The sequence below is a fragment of the Palaemon carinicauda genome, chromosome 8 (genome assembly GCF_036898095.1).
Source record: "Palaemon carinicauda isolate YSFRI2023 chromosome 8, ASM3689809v2, whole genome shotgun sequence".
Taxonomy (NCBI): Eukaryota; Metazoa; Arthropoda; class Malacostraca; order Decapoda; family Palaemonidae; genus Palaemon; species Palaemon carinicauda.
This window is the reverse complement of record NC_090732.1, coordinates 54,524,250-54,549,539: the sequence shown is the minus strand read 5'-3', so window position 1 is coordinate 54,549,539 and position 25,290 is coordinate 54,524,250. Positions and strand designations below refer to the sequence as shown.

Below are 25,290 nucleotides of genomic sequence, written 5' to 3'. Positions count from 1 at the left end.
GATTGAGCCGGCCCTGATGGCTGCCGGTGGGAAACCCAACATACTTTTGAGAAGTCTTCAGGCCTCCCTTGGTCTGCCATCCACAATTATTGCTGCCGGCTATACAGCTGGCGCCAGGCCTTTTGTGGATGGATGGAAGCTAGAATCAGATGGATTCTTATCCCTTCCATTAGAATTCTCATTCTGGCAAGGAGACAGTAGGCGGCCTGACAGTCCTCCTACACTTCCAATTGTTGTGCTGAACCAAAACAATAGGAAACTCTCCTACCTTAATACTTTCTCTCTCGCTATCAGTTAGTGCTGCCAGGTACTAACCTAACCCCTGTAGTGTGCCGGCTGGACCACAGTATATAGAATATACAGTAGTACATTTAATTTCTAACATATTCTACGTTTCATATCACAGTCTATTGTTGGGACCTCGAGATCATGTTGAGCTTGAGTAATCCCTCAACACCCAGATGAATCCTTTGATCATCGGGACCCTAATAAATCACCGCTTAATATTAATATATTACAGGTGGATATAGTTAGTATAAACACTTACTAACCCTAACTAAGTACTAGAGTTTCCTCCACCCTGTATTCTTCCTAACAAGAAACCTAAAATATTATTATTGACGGAGGTCTCAGTAATTGATTGGGGTAGGAAGCGTACATATGTGCCTTTCCTATTTCCTTTCCAGCTTACTATCCTAAGCTACCATAAACAATAGTAATTACTATTGTTGATAGAAATTGTATGCTTTTATATCATGGATATAGAAAACTATATACTCATTGAGCCCCTTTTCCTTTACAGGAGGAGCCATTGTAGAAGTGCACAGCCTTAGCCTGCAACCACAAAGACAAAGACTCTTGTGGCTACACGAAGTAGAGGACTCATGCCCCCTGCAGCATCGTGTTGGGAGTCCTCAAGTATTGGGACCCGAAGGGTTGCCCCACCTGTTCGACCCTGCTGGCCAACAGCTTCGGAGAAGCTCCCTCAGTCAACATGGAGACTGAAGATACAGCGAGGGAGACCCTTCGCTAATGGGTAAGTGGATTCCAAAAGAATTTTCAAGGGACCGTACTTACCCGACGACTCCCTAAGGTACCTACTGTTCCCCAAGGCTCTACCTAACGCGGTGGTGCCCCAGGAACAGGTCCAGTCTCCCCTCATACAAATGAAGATAGACGTGGACATAGACAAGGCACTAGAAGGCATGGACATCCTTCAAGAAAGGACGTCAGAAGTGTTCATTGACACTGAGAAGGCCCTACTACAAGTAGGCCCTGAAGAAGATGTGGAACATCCACAAACGGAGGAAGAAGGATCTGTTTCAACGGCAACGGCAACGTCAACCTCTTCAATCCCAACTCCACAACCAGTGGCACATGCCGTCATGAACTAAGAGATCCTCACTTCGATTCAACGGATAATGGAGTTTTTCTAAAAGGTACAAGAGACGATGAGAGAATCACTCAGACTGCAACAGATACTATTGCAAGAGAGGATGGATCACCCAAGACCTACCAAGAGCTCTACTAAGAAGTTCCTTAAGGTGCTGAATTTCTCTCTCCATTTCGAAACCAACCCCTGGAGGTATACGGAGCATATGCCCATGATGAATGGGAAACTATTTGTCTCAGAGAAGTTGGGGACCAAACTGATTGAAGATCTTCAATTTTGGCCTAACTTTTCAGTTTACCCAGAATGCTACAGGAGAGTGCGGGATGAACATGCAACCCGTGAGGAAACGGTACCCAAAGAGGTCATTGTCCTCGAACATGACAAGGCGCAAGCCATCATCCTGAAAACCTTGAAAGGAGCCGGGTACACCAACTCCAAAGTCTCAGCACTGAGCAAGAGACATCCCACGTTTCTTACTCCTTCCTCCATCTCTTTCCTCTGTTCGGAGAAAGCACTCGACTTCGCCGTCAAGGCAGTCGACAAGAGTAATTCTTGCCCAACCCTAGAGGAATGCAAACCATTCTCTCTAGCACTACCTGCCCGCAAGGAGAAGTGGAAGGATGTCCATCTAACCTTCTCCATCTCTAGTTGGATCCAGAAATAGCAGGCCAGCAGTTCAATGAGAACCTTCCAAAGTTGCCAGACAATCTTCTGAGGAGGGAACAGGAGACGAAAGAGAGACTAGCGGCCTCCCTTTCTCATCAGAACTGCCTTGAAATGAGTGCAGGTCTACAGAACGCCCCAGAAAGGATCATTTTCCTGGCTAAGTCCCACATGGGTACCATTGTGAAAGACTTATATGCCTTCCTCAGAGCGAGGAGAGCCTGCAGAGAGTCTGTTTTGACCACAGCAACCATAAGACACGAACCAAGGAAACTGATTACCTCGAACATCTGGAGTAAAGACCTTTTTCCCACAGGAACTGGTCCAAGAGATCATAGCCAGAGCAACCCCGGAGAATGGGAACCTTCTCCAAAAGTGGGGCATGAGCTCAAAGAGGACATCTTCCTCAGACGGAGGTCCCCAGCCCAAGAATAAAAAGGCAAGGAGACCATGCAGATCTGCACAACTTTCTGCCGTGACTACGACCACGAAACCTCAGACCACTTTCCAGATGGTCCCTCAACAACTGGTGGCTCAGTCACCAATCTTTAACCCCAACATTGTGAAGCAATTGGCTTTCTTTCACCTTAAGTCAGAAAGGATATGGCCCTAAGAGAAGTTCACCCGGAGATGACTCCTCCCGGGGTCAAGTAGGACGTGGTCACGAAAACAAATCCACAGGACCCCACACCCAAAGAGGGGTTCCAGGTAGGAGGCAGACCGTATCACTGTCGGGATCGCGGAACCTTCGATCCCTGGGCCCACAGCCTATTAACGAATGGACTCGGGTGGAAATGGAACAGAATTCCACCCCATTTTCCAAAATTCTTCTAACACTCCACCCCCTCGTGAGAAGAATATACCTCAGAACTCTTGAACAAGAAGGTAAGAAGGAAAGCAAAATCCATCAAATTTCAGGGAAGGTTATTTTGTGTTCCCAAGAAAGACTCAGACAAACTCAGAGTCATTCTAGACTTGTCTCCACTCAACAAGTTCATCGAAAACAACAAGTTCCGGATGCTTACTTGGCAACACATAAGGACCCTTCTACCGCAAGGAGCAAACACACCCTCAATAGACCCAACAAATGCTCACTGGCATCTTCTATTGAGCCGCCCTTTCTCCTCCTACCTAGGATTCATACTACAGAAGAAGTGATTCTTCAGAGCAATGTCCTTCGGACTGAATACAGCCTCAATGATGTTCACGAAGCCGGCAGACACAATCATCTAGCAGCTACGCTCCGAAGGAGTTCAATTACTAGCATATCTAGACGATTTACCAATATGGGCAGCATCCAAGACTACTTGTCTGCAGGTAGCCAACAAGGTGATCCAGTCTCTGGAACACCTGGGCTTCAACATCAATCGCAAGAAGTTTCACCTTCCTCCAGCTCAGAAGTTCCAATGGCTAGGAATCCAATGGGACTTAAAGTCACACCATCTCTCCATTCTATTCAAGAAGAGAAGAGAGATAAAGGGATCTGTCAAGAGACTAATCCGTCACAAGAGGATTTCAGAACGGCAACAGGAAAGAGTATCGCACTCTCTCCAGTTTGCGGCAGTGACAGACCCAGTGCTAAAGGCACGTCTAAAAGATGTGTCAAGAGTCTGGAGAAGATACGCTTCAAAAACTCGAAGAGATGAACCAAGGCTGGACCCGACCCTATTGCGCATGTTGTTAAGGCCGTGGTCATCAGCCAAGAGCCTAGCACGAACAATTCCCCTGCAACCACCACAACCATCAGTGGAGGTACACTCCTCCTCGAAAGGATAAGGTGGCCACTCTCACAAGAGAAAAGTGCAAAAGAATTGGTCGTACCAGTTCAAAACCTTTCATATCGACGTTCAGGAAGCTCTGACAGTTTACCTGACGTTGAAGAGACCATCCCCTCGCAGAACAATCCACATCATATTGGCCCTGAACAACGAAGAGATAGCAAAATGTTTAAATAGACAAGGATCGAGATCATCATACATAGGATATGTGATATTAGCCACCTTCCACCTGATAAGGAAGAAGGGATGGCACCTATCAGCAGTTCACCTACAAAGGTTCCGCAACATGACGGCGGATGCTCTATACAGGCAAAAGCCCATAGAGACAGAATGGTCCTTAGACGCAGACCCATTCTCCTCCTTGGAAAAAGTCCCGAATCTGCAGGCCAACCTCTTCACAATGAGCGACAACAAGAAACTACCTCGTTTTGTTGCCCCTTAGAAAGACCCTCAAGCAGAGGCGATAGACATCATGTTCCTCGAACAGAACAAGTGGAACCACATTTACCTGTTTCCAACACCCATTCTCCTGCTAAGAGTCCTCGACAAGCTAAGATCCTTCAGAAGGACAGCAGCAGTAGCGGCCCCCAATTGGCCCAAAAGCAACTGGTTCCCTTTAGCTCTAGAACAGAAACTGAAGCTGTTCCCTCTGCCGGACCCAGCATTATCCAATCTGGTCCAGAAGTCAACTGCTTGCACTTCATCCTTGAGAACCAAAAACCAGCATCTCACGATTTTCTCGCCCTAGTGGCGAACAAAAGTTTAGAATCTCTAAGGATAAAGTTGACTTCATCGAATAGTATCAGTCAAGTTCGACTAGGAGACAATAGGAATCATTATGGAAGAAATGGGTGTCCTTTGTGAAATCAAAGGAACTGACAGAAATATCGATAGATTTCGGTCTAGTTTTCTTCATATTCCTACTCGAACAATGCCTGGTTTCCACTATGATTACCTCGGGTAAGTTAGCCCTGGCTAAACTACTTCTGTACACCTTTGGAGTGGACCTCTCTAGTGAAATCTTTAATAAGATCCTAAAAGCATGCGCTAGACTCAAGCCAGCAACCCCTCCAAAGACCATCATGTGGTCTTTGGACAAAGTCTTGCACCATGCTTCGAATCTCAACAATGAGAATTGTCCTCTAGAGAATCTAACAGACTCAAGACAGCAACCCTTCCATAGCCCATCACGTGGTCTTTGGACAAGTTTCGCACCATGCTGTGAATCTAAACAATGAGAATTGTACTCTAAGGGATCTAACACAGAAAGTTATTTTTCTGTTTGTCATATCCTCAGGGGCTAGAGTTAGTGAATTAGTGGCCCTATCTAGAAATGAAGGCCATATTCAGTTCCTAGACAGGAGAATCTCTCCACTCAAGGAAGATACCTCTCTGTGCCCAGTAGAGTGTCTTAAGGTCTATCTTCGAAGAACCTCAGACTTCAAGGGAGGACAGCTCGTCAGAGGCGAAAACCTCAGGATCAAACCTACCCCTAAAACAACTGAGAGCAAAGATCACCTACCTTATTCGCAGAGCGGATCCTGACAGTACACCCGCAGGTCACAATCCAAGGAAAGTTGCTTCTTTGTTGAACTTCTTCCAACACAAGGGCTTTGGAAGACTCCACTCATACACTGGGTGATCATCCAGAGTCTTTTACAAACACTATATGAAGCAAGCACATGAAATAAACATGTTGTGGTGGCGCTGGGTAGTGTTATAAAACCCGTCGTCTAGCGCTGCGATGAACAGTGAACTGCTTTGGGACTTTCCAGTGCATGGGGTGCAGGGGTACATTTACCCTCGAGTGCAAATCACTACGATGATTAACACACTGTTCCATATAGGTGCATATCTCACCAATAACACCAGTGCCGAGTGAACGTTGCGTCACGGTGTTCATGCATTCCCAAAATCTGTACAAGTCAGTCAGATTTGGTTTCACATCTCCATTGAGTGGCATCATTTCGATGAAATTACATATTTTTTCGACAAGAGAAAATATGGACCCTGATGTGTTTTCAATGCTGGATCAGATTCATACCCTATTGTAACTACATTTGATAATCTAGTTGCAAGGTAGAAATACTGAACGTATTTGTGTCTTATTGCTGCTATCTCAGTTACAGATGAATAAAGCATACTAGAGTTTTAATTAAACCCTAGAAGGGCCTAACTTGAAATCAGAGTACAGATTTCCAAGGTATGTGAAAGGTAATCTTTAAGTGTTACCTTCCGTCCCTACGGAAAATCAAGCCTTGAATCCTTATTGTCGATATCGACACTTTCCCTGCAGGGGCAGGAAGCCCTAAGCCAGTTCCAAGCTTAGTGGAAATGACAGATAACGGTAATGTCATATACAGGTCTAAAAAACCAGATAAGGACCACATTCAAGGTAGAAGGCACTTATACACACCAACAGATATAGTACTTTCAAGTTAATTCTCTGGTAAGCTTCCATCAGGACAACATGGCCGAGCCCAAAAAACGGATTTTGAGTAAAGCGAAAAATCTATTTTTGGGTGAGATAGCCATATCGTCCTGATGGACGCACCCTTTTTGCTGACCCCACCCGAAACTACTCTATCTGTGGCTATTCCTGCTTAAACACAAGTAAAGGAATGGCGGCTGATAGTAGTGCGGATAGGGGGTCCCCCTGGTACCTAGATCGGCACCCCCTTCTTTAGCCACTCTTCACCCTCAAAGAGTTAAATCTATTCAGGGTGAAGATTGCTATGTGTCGTATTTAAAAAATACGTCCCCTGATATGCAATATCCCTAAAATTTTTATTATGGATAAATCACGCCAGGAGTTAGAATTCTGGAAACCTTCAGTTAATTATCTGGGAGTACCACTGTAGCAAATATCCCTTAGAAAGCTACCTAAAGGAGCCTTCCATCAGGACAACATGGCTGTCTCACACAAATATAGATTTTTTCGCTTTGCTCAAAATACGTTTTATATATATATATATATATATATATATATATATATATATATATATATATATATATATATATATATAAAACAGATTTTGAGCAAAGCAAAAAATCTATTTTTGGGTGAGATAGCCATGTGGTCCTGGTGGAAGGTTCCTTTAGGTACCCTTTCTAAGGGATATTTGCTACAGTGATACTCCCAGAGAAATAAACTGAAGGTTTCCAGAATTCTAATTCCTAGCGTGATTTATCCATAATATAACTCTAAGGATATCACATAAAATCAGGGGACGTATTGTTAGATACGACACGTAGTAATCTTCACCCCGAATAGATTTATCTCTTTGAGGGGGAAGAGTGACCAACGAAAGGGGAGCCGTTATCTAGGTACCCGGTGGACCTCCTATCCGTACTTCACTGGCCGCCATTCCTTTGTTGCATTTGAGCAGGAATAGCCGCAGATAGAGTAGTTTCAGGTGGGGTCATCAAGAAAGAAGGGTGGGTTCATCAGGACGACTTGGCTATCTCACCAAAAAATAGGTTTTTCCCTTTGCTCAAAATCCGTTTTTTGGCCTCTGCCATGTTGTCCTGATGGAAGCTTACCAGAGAATTAACTTGAAAGAACTATATCTGTGGATTTGCGTAAGTGCCTTTACTTTGAATAGGTTCCTTATCTGGTCTGATAGACCTGTATATGACATTACTGTTATTTGACATATCCGCTAAGCTTGGAACTGGCTTAGGGCTTCCAGCCCCCTGCAGGGAAAGTGTCGACTTTGACTATAAGGATTCAAAGTTTGTATATCCGTAAGAACAAAAGGGAAACTTTAAGTGGGTGCCTTTTCATGCTTTGGTCATCTGTACTTGTTCATGCTTCTACTTATAGGAATAGAATAAAACTCTCGGTTGCTTTATTACTACCAACTGAGGATAAAATAAGACGCAGCTACATTTTCTGTTTTATTTGTAGAATTAAATTAAGAAATGTAGATGTAACAAAGTAGAGCTCTGACCTTGCATAGGTAAACATCATGGTTATATATATTTCTGACCTGTAAGGGAAGAATATACATATATGAATTCATTATTAAGTTAATGCCACTCAATGTGAATGTGAGAACAAATCTGTCTAGTTTCACTCAGATGTTGGATATGCGTCAACACTGTGTTCAAATGTTCACACGGCACTAGTGTTATTGGTCAAATTCTACATCTGTATAGAACAGTCTATTAATCACCGCAATGATTTGCACTAGAAGGTATTAATACCTTTTCACCCGATACACTGTGAGTCCCAAAACAGTCCACTGTTCATCGCAGCACTAGACAACGGGTTTTATGACACTACCTACCGCCACCACAAAGTGTTTTATTTCATGTACTTGCTTCGCATAATGTTTATAGAAGATTTCTGGATGATTTCCACCCCGTATATGAGCGGAGCCTCTCAAAGTCCATGTGTTGAAAGAAATTCAACGAAGAAGCAACTTTTCTTGGATCGTGACCTGCAGGTGTACTGTCAAGATCCGCTCTGCGAATAAAGTAGGTGAGCTTCGATCTCAGTTGTCTTAGGGATAGATTTGATCCTGAGGTTTCGCCTCGGAAGAGCTGTCCCTCCTTGAAGTCTGAAGTTTTTTGAAGATAGACCTTAAGACACTTTACTGAGCATGAAGAGACATCTTCTTTCAGTGGGCAGATTCATCAAGAGCAGCTCGTTTTTGGCAAGAAAGGCAAGATCAGGAAAAAGGTTCAGTTCTCCTGTGACTAGGAACTGAATATGGCCTATATTTCTGGATAAGGCCACTATTTCACTAACTCTAGCCCCTGAGGCTATTGCGAGCAGAAAGATGACTCTTTGTGTCAGATCCTTTAGAGTACAATCCTCATTATTTAGGTTTGAAGCGTAGTGCAAGACTTTGTCCAACGACCATGTGATGGGCTTTGGAGAGGTTGCCGGCTTGAGTCTAGCGCATGCTTTTGGTATTTTATTGAAGATTTTGCTTGTGAGGTCCACTTTAAAAGCGTACAGAAGAGGTCTAGTTAGGGTCGACTTACACGCGGTTATCGTTGTGGAAGCCAGGCCTTGTTCATGTAGGTAGATGAAGAAAGAGAGACAGAAATCTATTAATATTTCTGTTGGTTTCCTTGTTTTCACAAAGGATACCCATCTCTTCTAAGATGATTCATATTGTCGCCTAGTTGAACTTGACTTGTACTCTTCAATGAAGTCGACTTTGTCCTTCGAGATCCCAAACTTTTTGTTCATTACTAGGGCAAGAAAATCATGAGATGTAGGTTGTTGGTTCTCGAGGTTGAAGCGTAAACAGTCGACTTCTGAACCAGTTGAGATAAAACTGGGTTCGGCAGAGGAAACAGCTTCAGTTTCAATTCTAGAACTAGAGGGAACCAATTGCTTTTGGGCCATTTGTTGGCCACTACTGCAGCTGTCCCTCTGAAGGATCTCAGCTTGTCAAGGACTTTTAGCAGGAGATTGGTTGGTGTAAACAGGTAAATCTGATTCCATTTGTTCCAGTCAAGAGACATGGCATCTATCGCTTCTGCTTCTTGAGGGTCCATGTAAGGAGCTACGTAACGAGGTAGTTTCTTGTTGTCGCTCGTTGCGAAGAGGTCGATCTGCAGTTCCGGGACCTTTTCTGAGATGAAGGAGAATGAGTCTGCGTCTAGGGACCATTCTGTCTCTATCGGCTTTCGCCTGGATAGAGCGTCCGCCGTCACATTGCGGAACCCTTGAAGGTGAATTGCTGATAAGTGCCATCCTCTCTTCCTTGCCAGGTAGAAGATGGCTAACATCACATGATTGATGTCAGGTGATCTTGAGCCTTGTCAATTTAGACATTTTACAGTCACTTCATTGTCCAGGACCAATCTGATGTGGATTGCTCTGTGAGGGGATAGTTTCTTCAACGTTAGGAAGACTGCCATGGCCTCCAGAATGTTGATGTGGAAGGTTTTGAACAGGTGCGACCAATTCTCTTGCACTTTTCTCTCGTGAGAATGGCCTCCCCATCCTTCCAGGGAGGCGTCCATGTGTATCACCACTGATGGTTGGGGTGGTTGTAGAGGAATTGTCCACGCTAGGCTCTTGGATGTTGACCATGACCTTAATAGCGTGCGCAATCGGGTCGGGGTCAACCTTAGTTGATCTCTTTGAGCGTTTGATGCGTATCTTCTCCAGACTCCTGATGCATCCTTTAGCTGTGCTTTTAGCACTGGGTCTGTCACTGCTGCAAACTGGAGAGAGCCCAATACTCTTTCCTGTTGGCTCTTGAAATCCTCTTGTATCGGATTAGTCTTTTGACAGCTCCCGCTATCTCTCTCCTCTTCTTGAAGGGAATGGAGAGATGATTTGACTTTAAGTTCCATTGGATTCCTAACCATTGGAACTTTTGAGCTGGAGAAAGGCGAGATTTCTTACGATTGATCTTGAAGCCCAGGTGCTCCAGGAACTGGATCACCTTTTTGGCCGCCTTGCAGACAAGTAGTCTTGGATACTGCCCACACCAGCCAATCGTCTAGATATGCTACTGTGTAACCCAAAGGGCATCGCTCTGAAGACAGATTTTGTTTCCTGTAGCTTGAATCCTAGGTAGGAGGAGAGGGGGCGACTGACTGGTAGGTGCCAGTGAGCATCTGCCAGGTCTATTGAGACTGTGTACGCCCCTTTGGGTAGAAGGGTCCTTATGTGTTGCAAGGTAAGCATTCGGAACTTGTTGTTCTCGATGAACTTGTTGAGTGGAGACAAGTCTAGAATGACTCTGAGTTTGTATGAGTCTTTCTTGGGAACGCGAAACAGCCTTCCCTGGAATTTGATGGACTTCACTTTCTTTATTACCTTCTTGTTCAAGAGTTCTGAGGTATATTCTTCCAAGAAGGGGGTGGAGTGTTGGAAGAATTTTGGAAAAGGGGGTGGAATTTTGTTCCATCTCCACCCGAGTCCATTTGTGATTAGGCTGTGGGTCCAGGGATTGAAGGTCCAGCGATCCCGAAAGTAAAAAAGTCTGCCCCTTACCTGGAGCCCCTCATTGCTTAAGGGTTCCTGAGGACTTATTTCCGTGACCGCGTCCTACTCTGCCCTTGGGGAGTTTCCGTAGGAGCCTCTTCTTGGGCCTCTACCTTTGTAGGGCCGAAAGGTGGTCGAGTGCTTCTCAAAGCCTGGGTTAAATACAGGTGGTTGGGCTACCATTTGAGGCACCGTGGCCATGGTCACGGCGGGAAGATGTTCAGGTCTACGTGGTCTTCTTGCCTTCTTGTTCTTAGGCTGGGGACCTCCATCTGAGGAAGATTTCATCTTTGAAGAGATGCCCCACTTTTGGAGAAGGTTCCTATTCTCCGTGGCGGCTTTGGCAATGATTTCTTGGACCACTTCCTGTGGGAAAAGGTCTTTGACCCAGATACTTGATGAAATCAGTTTTCTGGGTTCGTGTTTCACCGTTGCTGTGGCGAACACATACTCTCTACAGGTCCTCCTTGACCTGAAAAAAGCATACAAGTCCTTCACAAGGGTACCCATGTGAGACTTGGCTAAGACCATGTACGTGTCTGGGGCGTTTTATAGGCCTGCACACATTTCCAAGCAGTTCTGATGAGACAGGGAGCGGGAAAGTCTTTCTTTCGTCTCCTGTTCCCTTCTCAAGAGATGATCTGGCAACTTTGGAAGGTTCTCATTGAACTGTTGGCCTGCTACCTCCGGATCTAACTTCGAGACGCAGAAGGTTAGATGTATCTCTTTCCACTTCACCTCACAGGTAGGCATAGCTAGAGATAATGACTTACATTCCTCTAGGATTAGGCAGGGTTCGCTCTGTACACCTCCATGGATTGGTTTCGGAGCAGTGAGGGAGATCTGATACTTTAAGGGGTTTAGAAGAGCCCCTGGAAGTCCCAGAGCGCTTCCCTTCTTTTACCTCTCTCTTCTTCTGCTTGATGTCTTGCTTCATCTCCTGATGTTCCTTCTGGAACACTTCCAACATCTGATGGATCGACGATAGGAGCACCTCGCTCCTGTCAACCTGTGTAGTCGGTTGGTGAATTGGGGCTAAAGAGGTTGACGGCATAGGTTCATATGCCGTCACGGTGAACTGGGGGTCCTCAGTCACCTTCTTTCTCCGTTAGTGGTTGAACCACGTATTCTTCAGGGCCTTCTTGTAGTAGGTCCTGTTCAATGTCGGTAGACACCTCCGACATCCGTTCTTGGTGGATGTCCATGCCTTCAAGTGCCTTGTGAATGTCTGTGTCGATCTTTAGTTGGATGAAGGGAGGCTGGACCTGTTCCTGGGGCACTACCGCACTAGGTTGAGACTTAGGGAACAGAAGGCACCTAAGAGATTCGTTGAGCAGGTAAGGTTCCAGAGAGTTCTTATGGAACCCTCTTACCCACCTACAAAGGGTTTTCCTTGCTGTATCCCTAGCCTCTGTGGAGGCAGGGATGGCTTCTCTAAAGCCGTTGGTTAGCAAGGTCGAGCAGTTAGAGCAACCCTTCGGGTCCCAGTACCCCAGGGATGCAGATACGATGCAGCAGGGGGCATGAGACCTGCACATCGTATGCCCACAAAAGTCCTTACTCTTGTGATTGCAGAACACAACTGCACACTTCGCCATTGGCTCCTCCTGCAAAGGAAAAGGATTTGATGAGTATTCAGTTGTTTATATTATTGATATAAACGTATAAATTTAATAGTAATACTTACTATTGTAATTAATAGCTCATGAAAGTAAGCTAGAAAGGAAATAGGAAAGACACATATCTGTGATTCCTCTCCCAGGCAATCGCTGAGACCTCTGTCAATATTAATATTTAGATTCCCTATAAGGGAGAATACAGGGTGGAACGACTCTCGTACGTAGAGAAGGGGTTAGTAAATATTTATACTAACTTCTTCACTTGTAGTATATTAATATTGATCGGTGTTTTATATGGGCCCCGATGATCAAAGGATTCATCTGGGTGTTGAGGGATTACTCAACCTCAACATGTTATACGGTCCCAACAATAGACTGTGATAGGATACACAGAGCATGTTAGAAATTACTTGTACTACTGTATTGTTGTATACTGTAGTTTTACCGGTACACTACCAGGGTTAGGTTAGTGCCTGGTGGCACTTACTGATAGAGAGAGAGAAAGAATGGAAAGGAGGGTTTCCTATTCTTTCTTTCTTTCTTTGTCTACATCTTTTCCCACTTCTATGTGGGGTCGATGTTTTTGGTCAGCTTTCTCCATCTACCTCTGTCCCACACCTCATCACCGGTTAATCCCTTTGATCGAAGGTCATCCTTGATACAGTCCATCCTCCTTCATTTTGGTCTCCCTCTCCTTCTGATTCCCTGTACCCAGCCACTGAGGGGGCAAGCCAGCCTCAACTTGGTGCCGGTCCCAAGCCCGGGTAAATGGGGAGGGTTGGCGGCAGGAGAGGCATCCGGCCATTAAAAATCAGCCCAAACAACTATGGTTTCCTATTATTATGGTTAAGCACAATAACTGGAAGTGTAGGAGGACTATCCTGCCGCCTACTGTCTCCTTGCCAGAATGAGAGTTCTAATGGAAGGGGAGGAATCCATCTGATTCTAGCTTCCATCCATCCACAAATGTCTGCCGCCGGCTTTACTGCCAGTTGCAAGGTTTGAGGATGGCAGACCAAGAGAGGACTGAAGAATTCTCAACAGTATGTTGGGTTTCCCCCCGGGGCATTCACTTCCGGTGAAGAAAGGACATAAGGAGGAAGTGACCGAGGGGGCTACCTAACCGCCGCTGGTAGGATCCCGGCCGGCAACGCAGTCAACCCGGCAACACGGGATAACTGTCTGAGTACCTGTGAGAGAATCTTGTGACGGCTAGGCCGACACTAAAGGACAGAGGGGGGGGGGAAGGGTCTTATAGTTCGCAGGGGAGAAAGGCGGCGGCAGGTATGCTGCCTACCTTCAGCCGTGAACTAAGGAAGCATGGCTTCCTGTGCCGATGACGTCGTGGGTGGCAGAGGAACAAAGATTCCCCTGTCGGCGACATTGTTGGCTGCAAGCCAGGGTACCCTGAATTACCATCTAACTTCAAAGCTGGGCTGGGATACTCGGCGGCAAAGAAGACAGACGGTGTTATAACTATCTAGGTCAAGCCGGAGTTCTACTCAACGGCAATGACGAAAGATAGAGGTTTAGCCTCTTTTCTCTAAAGGAGAATATATATCGAACCTTATCCATAAATTCTAGGGGATGTATGTCCCCATCCGAATTAATAAGGAACGATAGGGTGAGGTTAAACATGGGGATTTACTTTACTAACGTATAAAATACGAGTTAGGCTAGCCTAACTCCGGTGGGGACTGCGGCCAGGGTTGGTACCACTAGGGCCCCCGGCGTATACGAAAAGTAAAGTCACATTTAGGAAGAGGAATAAAATAATATCGTATGCATAATCTTCACTAGTTTAATTTGCCTAACTAGCTAAAATTTATAGCTAAATACCGGGAATGTCGCTCTGCTGACTAAATAAAACTTTAATGCAATTATAATGTGCGACAGTGGTCTTAAAATGGCCGCCTCCAGTTGTGGCTATGCTCAACCAAACACACTTAAATTATACGAATTTAACTGTGAGAAGGGAGCCTAAAATTATACACAGGAAAGAATAAATACTCAACTTTCCAGAGGATGAAGATGCTGGAGATTGCATGATTAATATTCCAAAAATCCGTAACAAACACCGGGAAAAGGCTGGGAGCGCACTTAGCTTAAATGCTACAGAACAAGGAATGGCGGCCGGTGGTAGTACGGATAGGAGGTCAACCGGGTACCTAGATAATGGCTTCCCTTTTTGTTTGCCACTCTTCTCCCTCAAAGAGTTAATTCTATTCGGGGTGAAGATTGCTATGTGTCGTATCTAGAAATACATCCCCTGATTTTATGCGTTATCCTTAAAGTTATATTATGGATAAATTGCACCAGGAGTTAGAATTCTGGAAACCTTCGGTTTATTTCTCTGGGAGTATCACTGTAGCAAACATCCTTTGGAAAGCCTACCTAAAGGAACCTTCCATCAGGACGGCATGGTGAGCCCCTCCCCCCCCAAAAAAAAAACATATATATATATAAATATATATACACAAATATATATATATATATATATATATATATATATATATATATATATATATATATATATATATATATATATATATATATACTGTATGTAAATGAATATTTACACAATGAAGTTGTGATATTTGCAATATGCAAATGCAAGTCAGGAAACAGAATCATATTACACAATATTTCATGTAGGCTACTCCTTAAGTTTGCTGTTTCCAAAGATTGAGGATTTTGACTGCTGAGTGAGAAACATTAAAACCCATGGTACTACTAAATTTGTGATAGAAATAAAAGAACGATAACTTTACCTTAGCATATTGGATTAAATCATTAGAGGATATTCCCAAAGTGAACCCTATGAATGTTGCCAATAATGTCGTTAACATCAGCTTGTTTGCGTAAGAACTGAAGTAAGACAAATTCTGAAAAAAGAAGAGTTGAATTATTAATACAAAGCTGAACACCACAATGATTATCAAAATAATTGGATTAATTAGACACGATTAATATGTTACCTCGCGTGAGGACTATTAGTTCTCTGTAGAGATACTTATAAATTAAGTGAAATATGATTAATGTTATAAAAATAAACCTCAAATTTTCCAGAATGTAGTTATAACCGATTAAAGAAAATACTCTGCAGAGATAAAGTTATGAATATTGTTATGACATATGTTTCATATTTTTTTATACAAGAGTTTTGTTTACGAGTAAGAAGCCATTCAGAGTTGTAGCAGTAATATAACGTAATTATTATTATTATTATTATTACTATTATTATTATTATTATTATTATTATTATTATTATTATTATTATTATTATTATTATTAGCCAAGCTACAATCCTAGTTGGAAAAGCAAGATGCTATAAGCCCAAGGGCTCCAACAGGGAAAATAGCCCAGTGAGGAAAGGAAATAAGGAAATAAATAAATGATGAGAATAAGTTAACAATATATATCATTCTAAAAACAGTAACAGCGTCAAAACAGATATGTCCTATATAAACTATTAACAACGTCAAAAACAGATATGTCATATATAAACAATAAAAAGACTCATGTCAGCCTGGTCAACATAAAAACATTTGCTCCAACTTTGAACTTTTGAAGTTCTACTGATTCAACTACCCCATTAGGAAGATCATTCCACAACTTGGTAAAAGCTGGAATAAAGCTTCTAGAATACTGTGTAGTACTGAGCCTCATGATGGAGAGTTAGAGTTAACTGCCTGCCTAGTATTACGAACAGGATAGAATTGTCCAGGGAGATCTGAATGTAAAGGATGGTCAGAATTATGAAAAATCTTATGCAACATACATAATGAACTAATTGAACGACGGTGCCAAAGATAAATATCTAGATCAGGAATGAGAAATTTTATAGACCGTAAGTTTCTGTATAACAAATTAAGATGAGAATCAGCACCTGAACACCAGACAGGAGAACAATACTCAAAATAAGGTAGAATGAAAGAATTAAAACGTTTCTTCAGAATAGATTGATCACCGAAAATCTTGTAAGACTTTCTCAATAAGCCAATTTTTTGTGCAATTGAAGAAGACACAGACCTAATGTGTTTCTCAAAAGTAAATTTGCTGTCGAGAATCACACCTATAATTTTAAAAATCATACAAATTTAAAGAAACATTATCAATACTGAGATCCGGATGTTGAGGAGCCACCGTCCTTGACCTACGTACAATCATACTTTGAGTTTTATTAGGATTCAACTTCATACCCCATAATTTGCACCATGCACTAATTTTAGCTAAATCTCCGTTAAGGGATTCACCAACCCCAGATCTACATTCAGGGGATGGAATTGATGCAAAGAGAGTAGCATCATCTGCATATGCAACAAGCTTATTTTCTAGGCCAAACCACATGTCATGTGTATATAGTATGAAAAGTGATGGGCCAAGAACACTACCCTGTGGAACACCGGATATCACATTCCTATACTCACTATGGTGCCCATCAACAACAACTCTTTGAGATCTATTACTTAAAAAAATCAATAATAATGCTAAGAAACGACCCACCCACTCCCAACTGTTTGAGTTTGAAAACAAGGGCCTCATGATTAACACGGTCAAAGGCAGCACTAAAATCAAAGGCAATCATACGAACTTCCTGACCACAATCAAGGGATTTCTGTACAGCATTGGAGATTGTAAGAAGGACATCACATGCTCCAAGGCCTTTACGAAAACCTAATTGCAAACTAGGGAGTAGATGATTACCTTCAGCAAACCTATTAAGACGTTTTGCCAGAAGACGTTCAAAAACTTTAGATAATGGGAGTTATGGAAATTGGGCGGTAATCAGTGGGACTTGAGCTACCACAAACACATTTACATAGAGGAGTAACATTACCAATTCTCCAACAAGTGCTAAAAGCTCCTCTTCTTGCTAACTTGCGCAAAATAACAGATAACTTTGGAGCTAAGAAATCTGCTGTCTTTATAAAAAAACAAAGGGAAAAGACCATTTAGGTCTACACCTCCATAAGCATCAAGGTCAATCAACAGAGCTTTAATCTCATGAGATCGAAAAGCTAAACTAGTTAGTTTAGCCTCAGGAAAACAGGAATGAGGAAGTTCAAGTTTTTCATTACTCTGTTTACTGTCAAAAACATCAGCCAAAAGGGTTGCCTTTTCCTTTGGACAGTGAGTGACTGAGCCATTTGGTTCAAGTAAAGGAGGAACTGTTGCATCTACACCAAGGAGTGCAGATTTAAGGGTAGACCACCATTTATGTTCCTGAGTTGTACCAGAAAGGGTTTCTTTTATGGTTAAAGAGGAATAAAGGATGAGATGTAGAAAGTCACACTAATAAACTAATATTATTCCAGTGGGTGAACAGATACCAATGGTAAGAAATCTGTAGTAGCCTGGATACAACAAATAGTACCGCCGATAAAGACTACTGTCTTAGATATATAGGATTCTGGTGATGGCGAGGCATTAGTTTCTGGTAGTAATAAGCAAAACCTAATGAATGACAGCTGTAAGTGTTAGTGAAAATGGCCCAAAAAGGAGATATGACTAATTACAATAATTACAGAAGCATAAAACTTACGTCAGTTGTCATGAAAATATATAATATACTCATTCTAAAGAGACTAGAGAAAAAGATTGATGAAAAGCTGAGAAATGAACAAGCAGGATTTAGAAAAGGTAAAAGTTGTACTGACCAAATTTTCATTTTAAGACATGTTGTTATTGTACAGCAATGTGTAGAATACAGAAATCCGCTTTTAATGACATTTTTGGACTATGAAAAGGCCTTTGGTAGTGTGCACCAGCCAATTTTGTGGAGAGTCCTGCGTTATTATGGAGTTCCTCTTAAATGTGTAAAGTTGATTGTCTGTTAATAAGCATATCAAGTGCAAAGTTAATGTTAGTGGAGTCCAATCAGATGAATTTTCATTGAACAGTGGAGTACTCCAAGGGAATGTTCTATGCATTTTGTAATGCATAGAACTGATGGGGATGGGGAAGATGGATTGGACTGGATTGATAATAAGAGATTAGCTGACCTAGAGTATGCTTTTTAGCAGAACACCGCAGGAGTTGCTATGCTTGCTTATCAGAATGCATGAAATATCCCTAGAGGTTGAGTTCAAGAAAATAAAGGAAAGGCGGAGATGATGAGAACGGAATATGCAAAGGAAGATGAAATATTATCGGAAGGAGAAAGGATTAATGAGGTAGAATAATTTAAATATCTAGGAACTATGATCTCTATTACAGGGTGTTTAGAATTGGAGTTTAATGAAAGATAGAAAACATCAAATCAGACAATGGCTAGGTTAAGTAAAATTTGGAAATCAAATACCCTTAAATTACATATAAAAATTAGGCTACATATCATTTTAGTGAGATCAGTAGTACTGTTGGACAGGTGTCGTGGTATGACAATGAAACAATAACCAACAGATTTTATAGATTTGAGAACAAAGCACTAAGAAGAATATTGTGAGTTAAATCGCTATACAGATTAGAAATGAAACTCTAACAGAGACTACTCGAGCGCCATATGTGGATGAGATCATGGCGTGTGGTAGATGGAGATGGTTAGGGCTATTTTTTTGCAATCCCCAAGAGAGATTAATTCACCAAACTTTAAACTGGGCTCCACAGGGCACTAGAAGAGTTGGAACATCAAGGCCTACATAGGTAAGGACTATGAAGCATGAATGCATGCTCCTCTCCCTGACTTCGGCGGGTGTTATTATACTTAGATTTACCATCACGATACTTTATAATATATCTATTTATTTAACATTATTTATTGACAAAACCTATCTCTAAGGGATAAATTTAGATTAGTAAATCAGTTTTGATTCACATTACTAGGTAATCATTTGAAAACAATGATGGTATTCGGACAAAAATCCTTCCGACCAAGTAGCTATTAGGAGATTTTCCGAGCTAAAAGGTTCACCCCTGCGAGTCGGTGCAAATATGCCTCGCTAAAAAAATTGACTATAAGTGGAACAGCTGATTATGGGAGTGCACTAGGCTATCGGAGAGAGCCTATACATGCGAATTTCAGAAACATTCTGAAGCCATAGGGGAAGGGTATTTGGGCATATTCTGAGATTAGCGCTGGATATTCAGCTATTTTACAGGTATCTGTGATTCTGTTATACTGTATCAAGTAAAACAGAGATGCATAGAAATCAGGTACATTATAATCATTCGTAATTACAGAACAAGAAGAATTACAGATTACTTGGAAAATGTATTCATTCCTGTACGAAGAGAATTTGTAGAATATAAGCATGGAAATACATGAAATTAAATAACTTTCATAAGTCTATCATGTATTATATACTGTATATATATATATATATATATATATATATATATATATATATATATATATATATATATATATATATAGATAGATATACTGTATATATATATATATATATGTATATATATGTATATATATATATATATATATATATATATATATATATATATGTATATGCATAGATACATATATATACATATATGTACATATATTTAATATGTATAATATATATGTGTGTATGTATATATATATATATATATAATATATATAGTATATATATACATATATATATATGTACATATATATATATATATATATATATATATGTACATATATGTATATATATATATATATATATATATATATATATTGAATTCAACAAAATAAAAAAATGCTTGCTTTACATTATATACGATGAAGCAACAGACTACTGCGACATGACACATTTTTACAATATTCTCCTGTTCGTGTGATTTTCTCTAAACCTATCCAAAAATTCCTCTAAATCTAGTCTTGTAACTTTCATACTGTCAGTTGATACACAGCAAGATTATTTAGTCTGGCATTGCCTAATGCATTTTATGAGAGTATTCTTAATAAATTTCAGAGCAGAGAAGCTTCTCTCTGCTGAAGCTGACGACAGAGGCATCACTACAGAAATGCCTCCTCATATGGATTAAAAGTTTTCGGTAAATCTAACGACGGTTTAGGTCTTCCAGTGTCATTTACGTCCTTGTGGTGTCTTTCTAACATGCGTTTTGCAGAGAAGAGCTCATGTTTGAGATCTTCAGAGCGGGCATAATAGGCCTGAATAAATCAACACAATTTATCGAAAGATAAGAATTCCGTACTTTATGAGTCAAGTAACTGGAATGCTTTCATAAGCGTGTATGTTTCATTACTTAACAGTCTTTTCACTTCTTACAACATATAAGGTGCACTAGAGTAGAAAAGTAAATCCGTGCCGTATCCTTAACAATAAGATAAAAGGTTGTGCTTATTGACGGTTTTCCAATAGAATCACCAACGACAAACTCCTGCAATCTTGGAGAAATTCTATGCTTCCTTGATAGTCTACACTCTGAAGTATAAAAAACAACAGCTGTTGAACCCTTCTCCAACTCATCCTACAAAGCAACAAAACAAGATGGACCTGAATGTATCTCTTCAAGCTGAACTTCACAGTTTCAAATAATTTTCTACAGCTTTTGTCAAGTCAAAGATAGCTGACGGTAGCAAATCACGACAAAAGAAAATGAACATATTTCTGAAATAGTAAGCACTGGAATTCGCTCAAAACAATTCTTAATCGAATATGATTGAAATGAAAGCGGAAAAAAATATATTGATAATGGTACAATGGATAAATGTAACGAACTTCAACATCCGTATATCTTGGAGCAAAATTTCGGATTGAGTGACTGGTCTAAATTCATCTTAACATCGCAAAAAATCTTGGGAATCTAGAATATACGAGAACCCGTCGATATAATATTCATATGTATATATGCATACATAAATACACATACTTAAATACATATACAGTATATAAACTAATCAGAAACTTGGAGCCATAGGCTAATAAAGGCATAGAACATAAGCTAGTTACAACCCAAAGAGCTATGGAAAGAATGATAATGGGATTAACATAACACTAAGAGAAAGAAAAAGAGTATCATGGATACGAGAGCAAACTAAAATAGACAGTATTCTAACAATATATAAGAAAAAGAAATGGACATAGGCAGGATATAACATGATCATGGCAGCTAATAGATGAACATTAAGCATAACAGAATGGGTCTCTATAGATTGCAAAAGAAACAGGCTAAGGAAGAGAAGGCGATGGATTGATGAACTAAGAAAATTTCCGTGTATAAATTGGTATAAAAAGATCATAAACAGACGTGAGTGGAATGACATGTCTGAGGCCTTTATTCTGCAGTGGACTTGTGATGCAGGATGATAATGATGTTGATACACACACACATATATTTATATAAATTTATTTATATATATATATATATATATATATATATATATATATATATATATATATATATATATATGCATGTATATACACACATATATATATCAATATATACAATATAGCAGCCCAGATATAAACTTTGTTAGGATGTTCATCCAGAAGATGTTCCTGAAAAAATATAAGGACCCTCGGTTATTCTCCAAGTACCAAGCCATCTTTTTCAAATACTTCAATGAGGGCTTCATCGATCTGGTTGAGTTAGAACTGCATAGCTATGAAATGATGCAATACCTGCCTCATCATCCTGTTCTCAAAAACTCCACCTCCTCACCTATACGCAGAGTGTTCAATGCATCAGTTAAAGCGGGACCGAATTCAAGGTCTGTAGACGACACCTTGTACACAGGTTCGAACCTCGCATCAAAAATACAGTCCATAATCCTCCAGTTCAGGGAGAAGCCCTTATACCAGATGGTAGATATATCCAAGGCCTTTTTCTGGGTAGCAATCATCCCGGAGCAGTGTAACTACTCCCGATTCCTCTTTTTTAAGGATTCCAGTATGTCAGAGGTCATTGCTTAACACTTTAACCATTAGGATCTGCAATTCTCTAGGATGACTCAATCAAGAACCACAATTAAGGCCGAATTTTCAAAATTGTAAAGGTTAATTTTTCATACATGGAATTGAAGAGTTTTAATTTACACACCAGAATTATTTTTTCCTACTATGATATGTCAAATAGTAAAAACACAGTCGAGCATCAAAGGTGAAAGTAGTTAACCCTATAATTGCATAGAAAATGAAAGATATCAGAAAAAAGAATATCAGTGCAAATAAGCCTTACACATTTGCTTGAAAACATTATATGTTCCAGAAGCAAAAGAAAAATGTATTTGTAGCAGAAAATACCATGTTGGGTTGCATAAAAATAGATAATTTCATATGAAAATAAAATATATGCAATATCTATTACGGTCTACATGTGAACACAAAATATACTGTATAGTTGACACTGTATAAATATAAATTAATTTCGGTCTACATGACAAACACGTGTAATATATATAGTAAAAATTCTATAAATTTAAATTCATTTCGGTCTACATGTAAACACATGTAATATAAAAAGTAAAAATTGTATGAATATAAAATAGTTGCAGTAATGGAAAATAAATTAATGCCCTTACTACCATGCAGGGCTAGTGTCGATTGTAACTGATTCTTAGTTACCGACGAAATTTTATAAAAACATGAAACATAAGAAAAATAAATATCCTTGGTATTAAGCCTTATACAATTGGTTGAAAACACCACACTGTATCTTCAAAAGGCCATAGAAAAGCACATTTTGTAAAAAAAAGGACGACATAAAGGTAAGTTTCACTATATTATCATATTTCTAAAATAAAAGAAAAGTACAAGCTCTGATTTACATTACATAATTTTCTAAAGATAAGTTTCACTCTTATTACATTTCAGGGGGACATAAGGGAGTACTGGCAGCCACAGGGTGGGGAGCGGGTGATTGGGTGGTGGAGTTGAGGGAGGAAAGTGGGGCGAGGATAGGCAAGGAGAAAGAGTAATAGTATCACCACCACCATCCTCAACAGAATTATCAAAATTATTTTCTGAAGGTATATATTCTGAGAGAACGTAATTTACATCATTATCAATGCGTCACTCAGTGCTTATAAATGATAATGGCTCTCTAAGGAGTGTAGACATACATGACTTATGTAACCAAAGCCTTGCAGCCTAGTAACCGGGTCCTGGCCATCCACCCTCCGTACACTCAAGAATGGACTCAATTTTACCAATGACCACGTAAAGTGCTACTTTGTAGCCCATTCTTACTCTACAAATCTGATTCAAAACTCAGAAATTACTTGTCAAATTTTGGTGAGGCGTACTAAATTGAGGCAGTTAGGACTTTACTGACTGATTTCCATATGCATCGATCGATACAGTTAGAATTTAAGGTTAAAGTGGAACTATTTGGGGATACCTCGAGTTTGTACTAGCATAATCAGACCATCCAACACCATCTGAATACTCAGACAAGGGGTCTTGCTTTGAAAGTTATATCCAGTTTCTAAAATGACAACTTTCAACGTTGCTACTACTTGTCCACGAACATCCTTAGCAAAAGACCCTCCATTGAATCCCTCGTGCTGCAAGCCAACATTCCCCTAACCAAATGGACCAACAATGCCCCCTTATCATGAGACTTCACTGAGGCACCCCCTACCCAATTACCATGATCCCAACTGGAACACCGTCAAAGACATTCTAGTTGTCACGCTACATTTGTAATTGATATCTAAGGACTACTCACATGTTGACATCAAGAGAAAGGTTGTCTCTCTGTTCTCATCAATATACGGCCCTATAGGCCTGATCTCACCAGCGACTGTCCTATGCAGTGGCTTTGGGTGATGAATCTTGAATGGGTGCCCAGAAACATCCATCAGGGTACCAAGCATCATTACATGTTTTTGCCAACGCATCCAATCAAGCCTTTGGAGTAGTAGCAAATGTGGCCACATACTAGAAATGAACGAAAGCCAGTGCATTCACAAACTTCCGTTAACTGAACTCCTTCTCTTAAGTGCTTCTTTGGTGAATATCCTTATTTCTGAATTAAAGCCAGTGTGTAGAATTTAGAGTAAATAAATGAAATGTTACACTAGTGCTCCCTTACCACTTTTAATGATATTGTCTGTAGATTGATTACTTGCCTAGTATCTAACGGGATTTCTAAGAAAGAGCTGTAATAGCACCTGGTTATAAGTTGATATTGGTGCTGACAAATCTACAGTATACATTCAAAGATTTTATGTGGACGTACCTCTCTGGACAGGTTATTAGTGTGAAGGTTTACGAGTTGTAATATCCAATGCATTTTTCCCTGATCATGTGCTGAGTGATTGTGCTCCTATCACTCAAGGCGGATCTTCATTGCCTGTTGCAAGGAGGTTTTTCTGGAGCACGATCTCCACGCATTGGCAAAATCTTCCACAAAGGTGGGCTCTTCTTGCACAATCATCATTCTAAATTTAGGCCACAAGACAGATCTTAGAATAAATTTGAACCTCCTAAATGCTGCTGTTCTATTTCACGCTCTTGCAGTGTTGTCCTTTGATTACTTTGTGCATTACTCTCAGTTGATATGGGTTCTTCTGAGCCCCGCACAGCGCCTGCACACTTACGTGGTACTGGTACTGACATGTCTAGTATATATCTATCACGAATTATCTGGACTTGAAATTGTGTGCATAGTTTACGAACCACATCACTAGAAATTCTCTCTGACGGCGTGGGAGGGATAGCACTGTAATCCCTATGGTGGAGCCTAGATATATGTTGTTGGGAGGTTCTCCCGGAAAAGTAAATATCCCACACTCAAATAGTTATCATGGTGCGCACGTGCTAATTTGTAAATTCTAGTTTTTTTTTATGATTTTTAGTTATAATTTACTAATGAAATAATGAAAATATGATTGGTCGTTTATTTTATATATTACTATTCTTTAGAGTATGACTGTCTTACTTGTAGTTTCAAATATCTACTGTTGGTATTGAGTTATTATTATTA

General features: G+C 40.6%; 1 protein-coding gene across 1 annotated transcript in view; it reads right to left on the bottom strand.

The window, feature by feature from the left end:
- LOC137644894 (uncharacterized) overlaps positions 1 to 24,728 on the bottom strand; it is a 49,992-nt gene extending 25,264 nt beyond the window's left edge. Inside the window, exons 1-2 of the mRNA XM_068377775.1 lie at positions 24,544 to 24,728; positions 15,186 to 15,299 (exon numbers count right to left, since the gene is read on the bottom strand). Coding sequence (XP_068233876.1) covers positions 15,186 to 15,299; positions 24,544 to 24,597 — 168 coding nt within the window. The 5' untranslated portion in view covers positions 24,598 to 24,728. The remainder of the gene's footprint in view (positions 1 to 15,185; positions 15,300 to 24,543) is intronic.
- Positions 24,729 to 25,290: the final 562 nt, after the last annotated feature.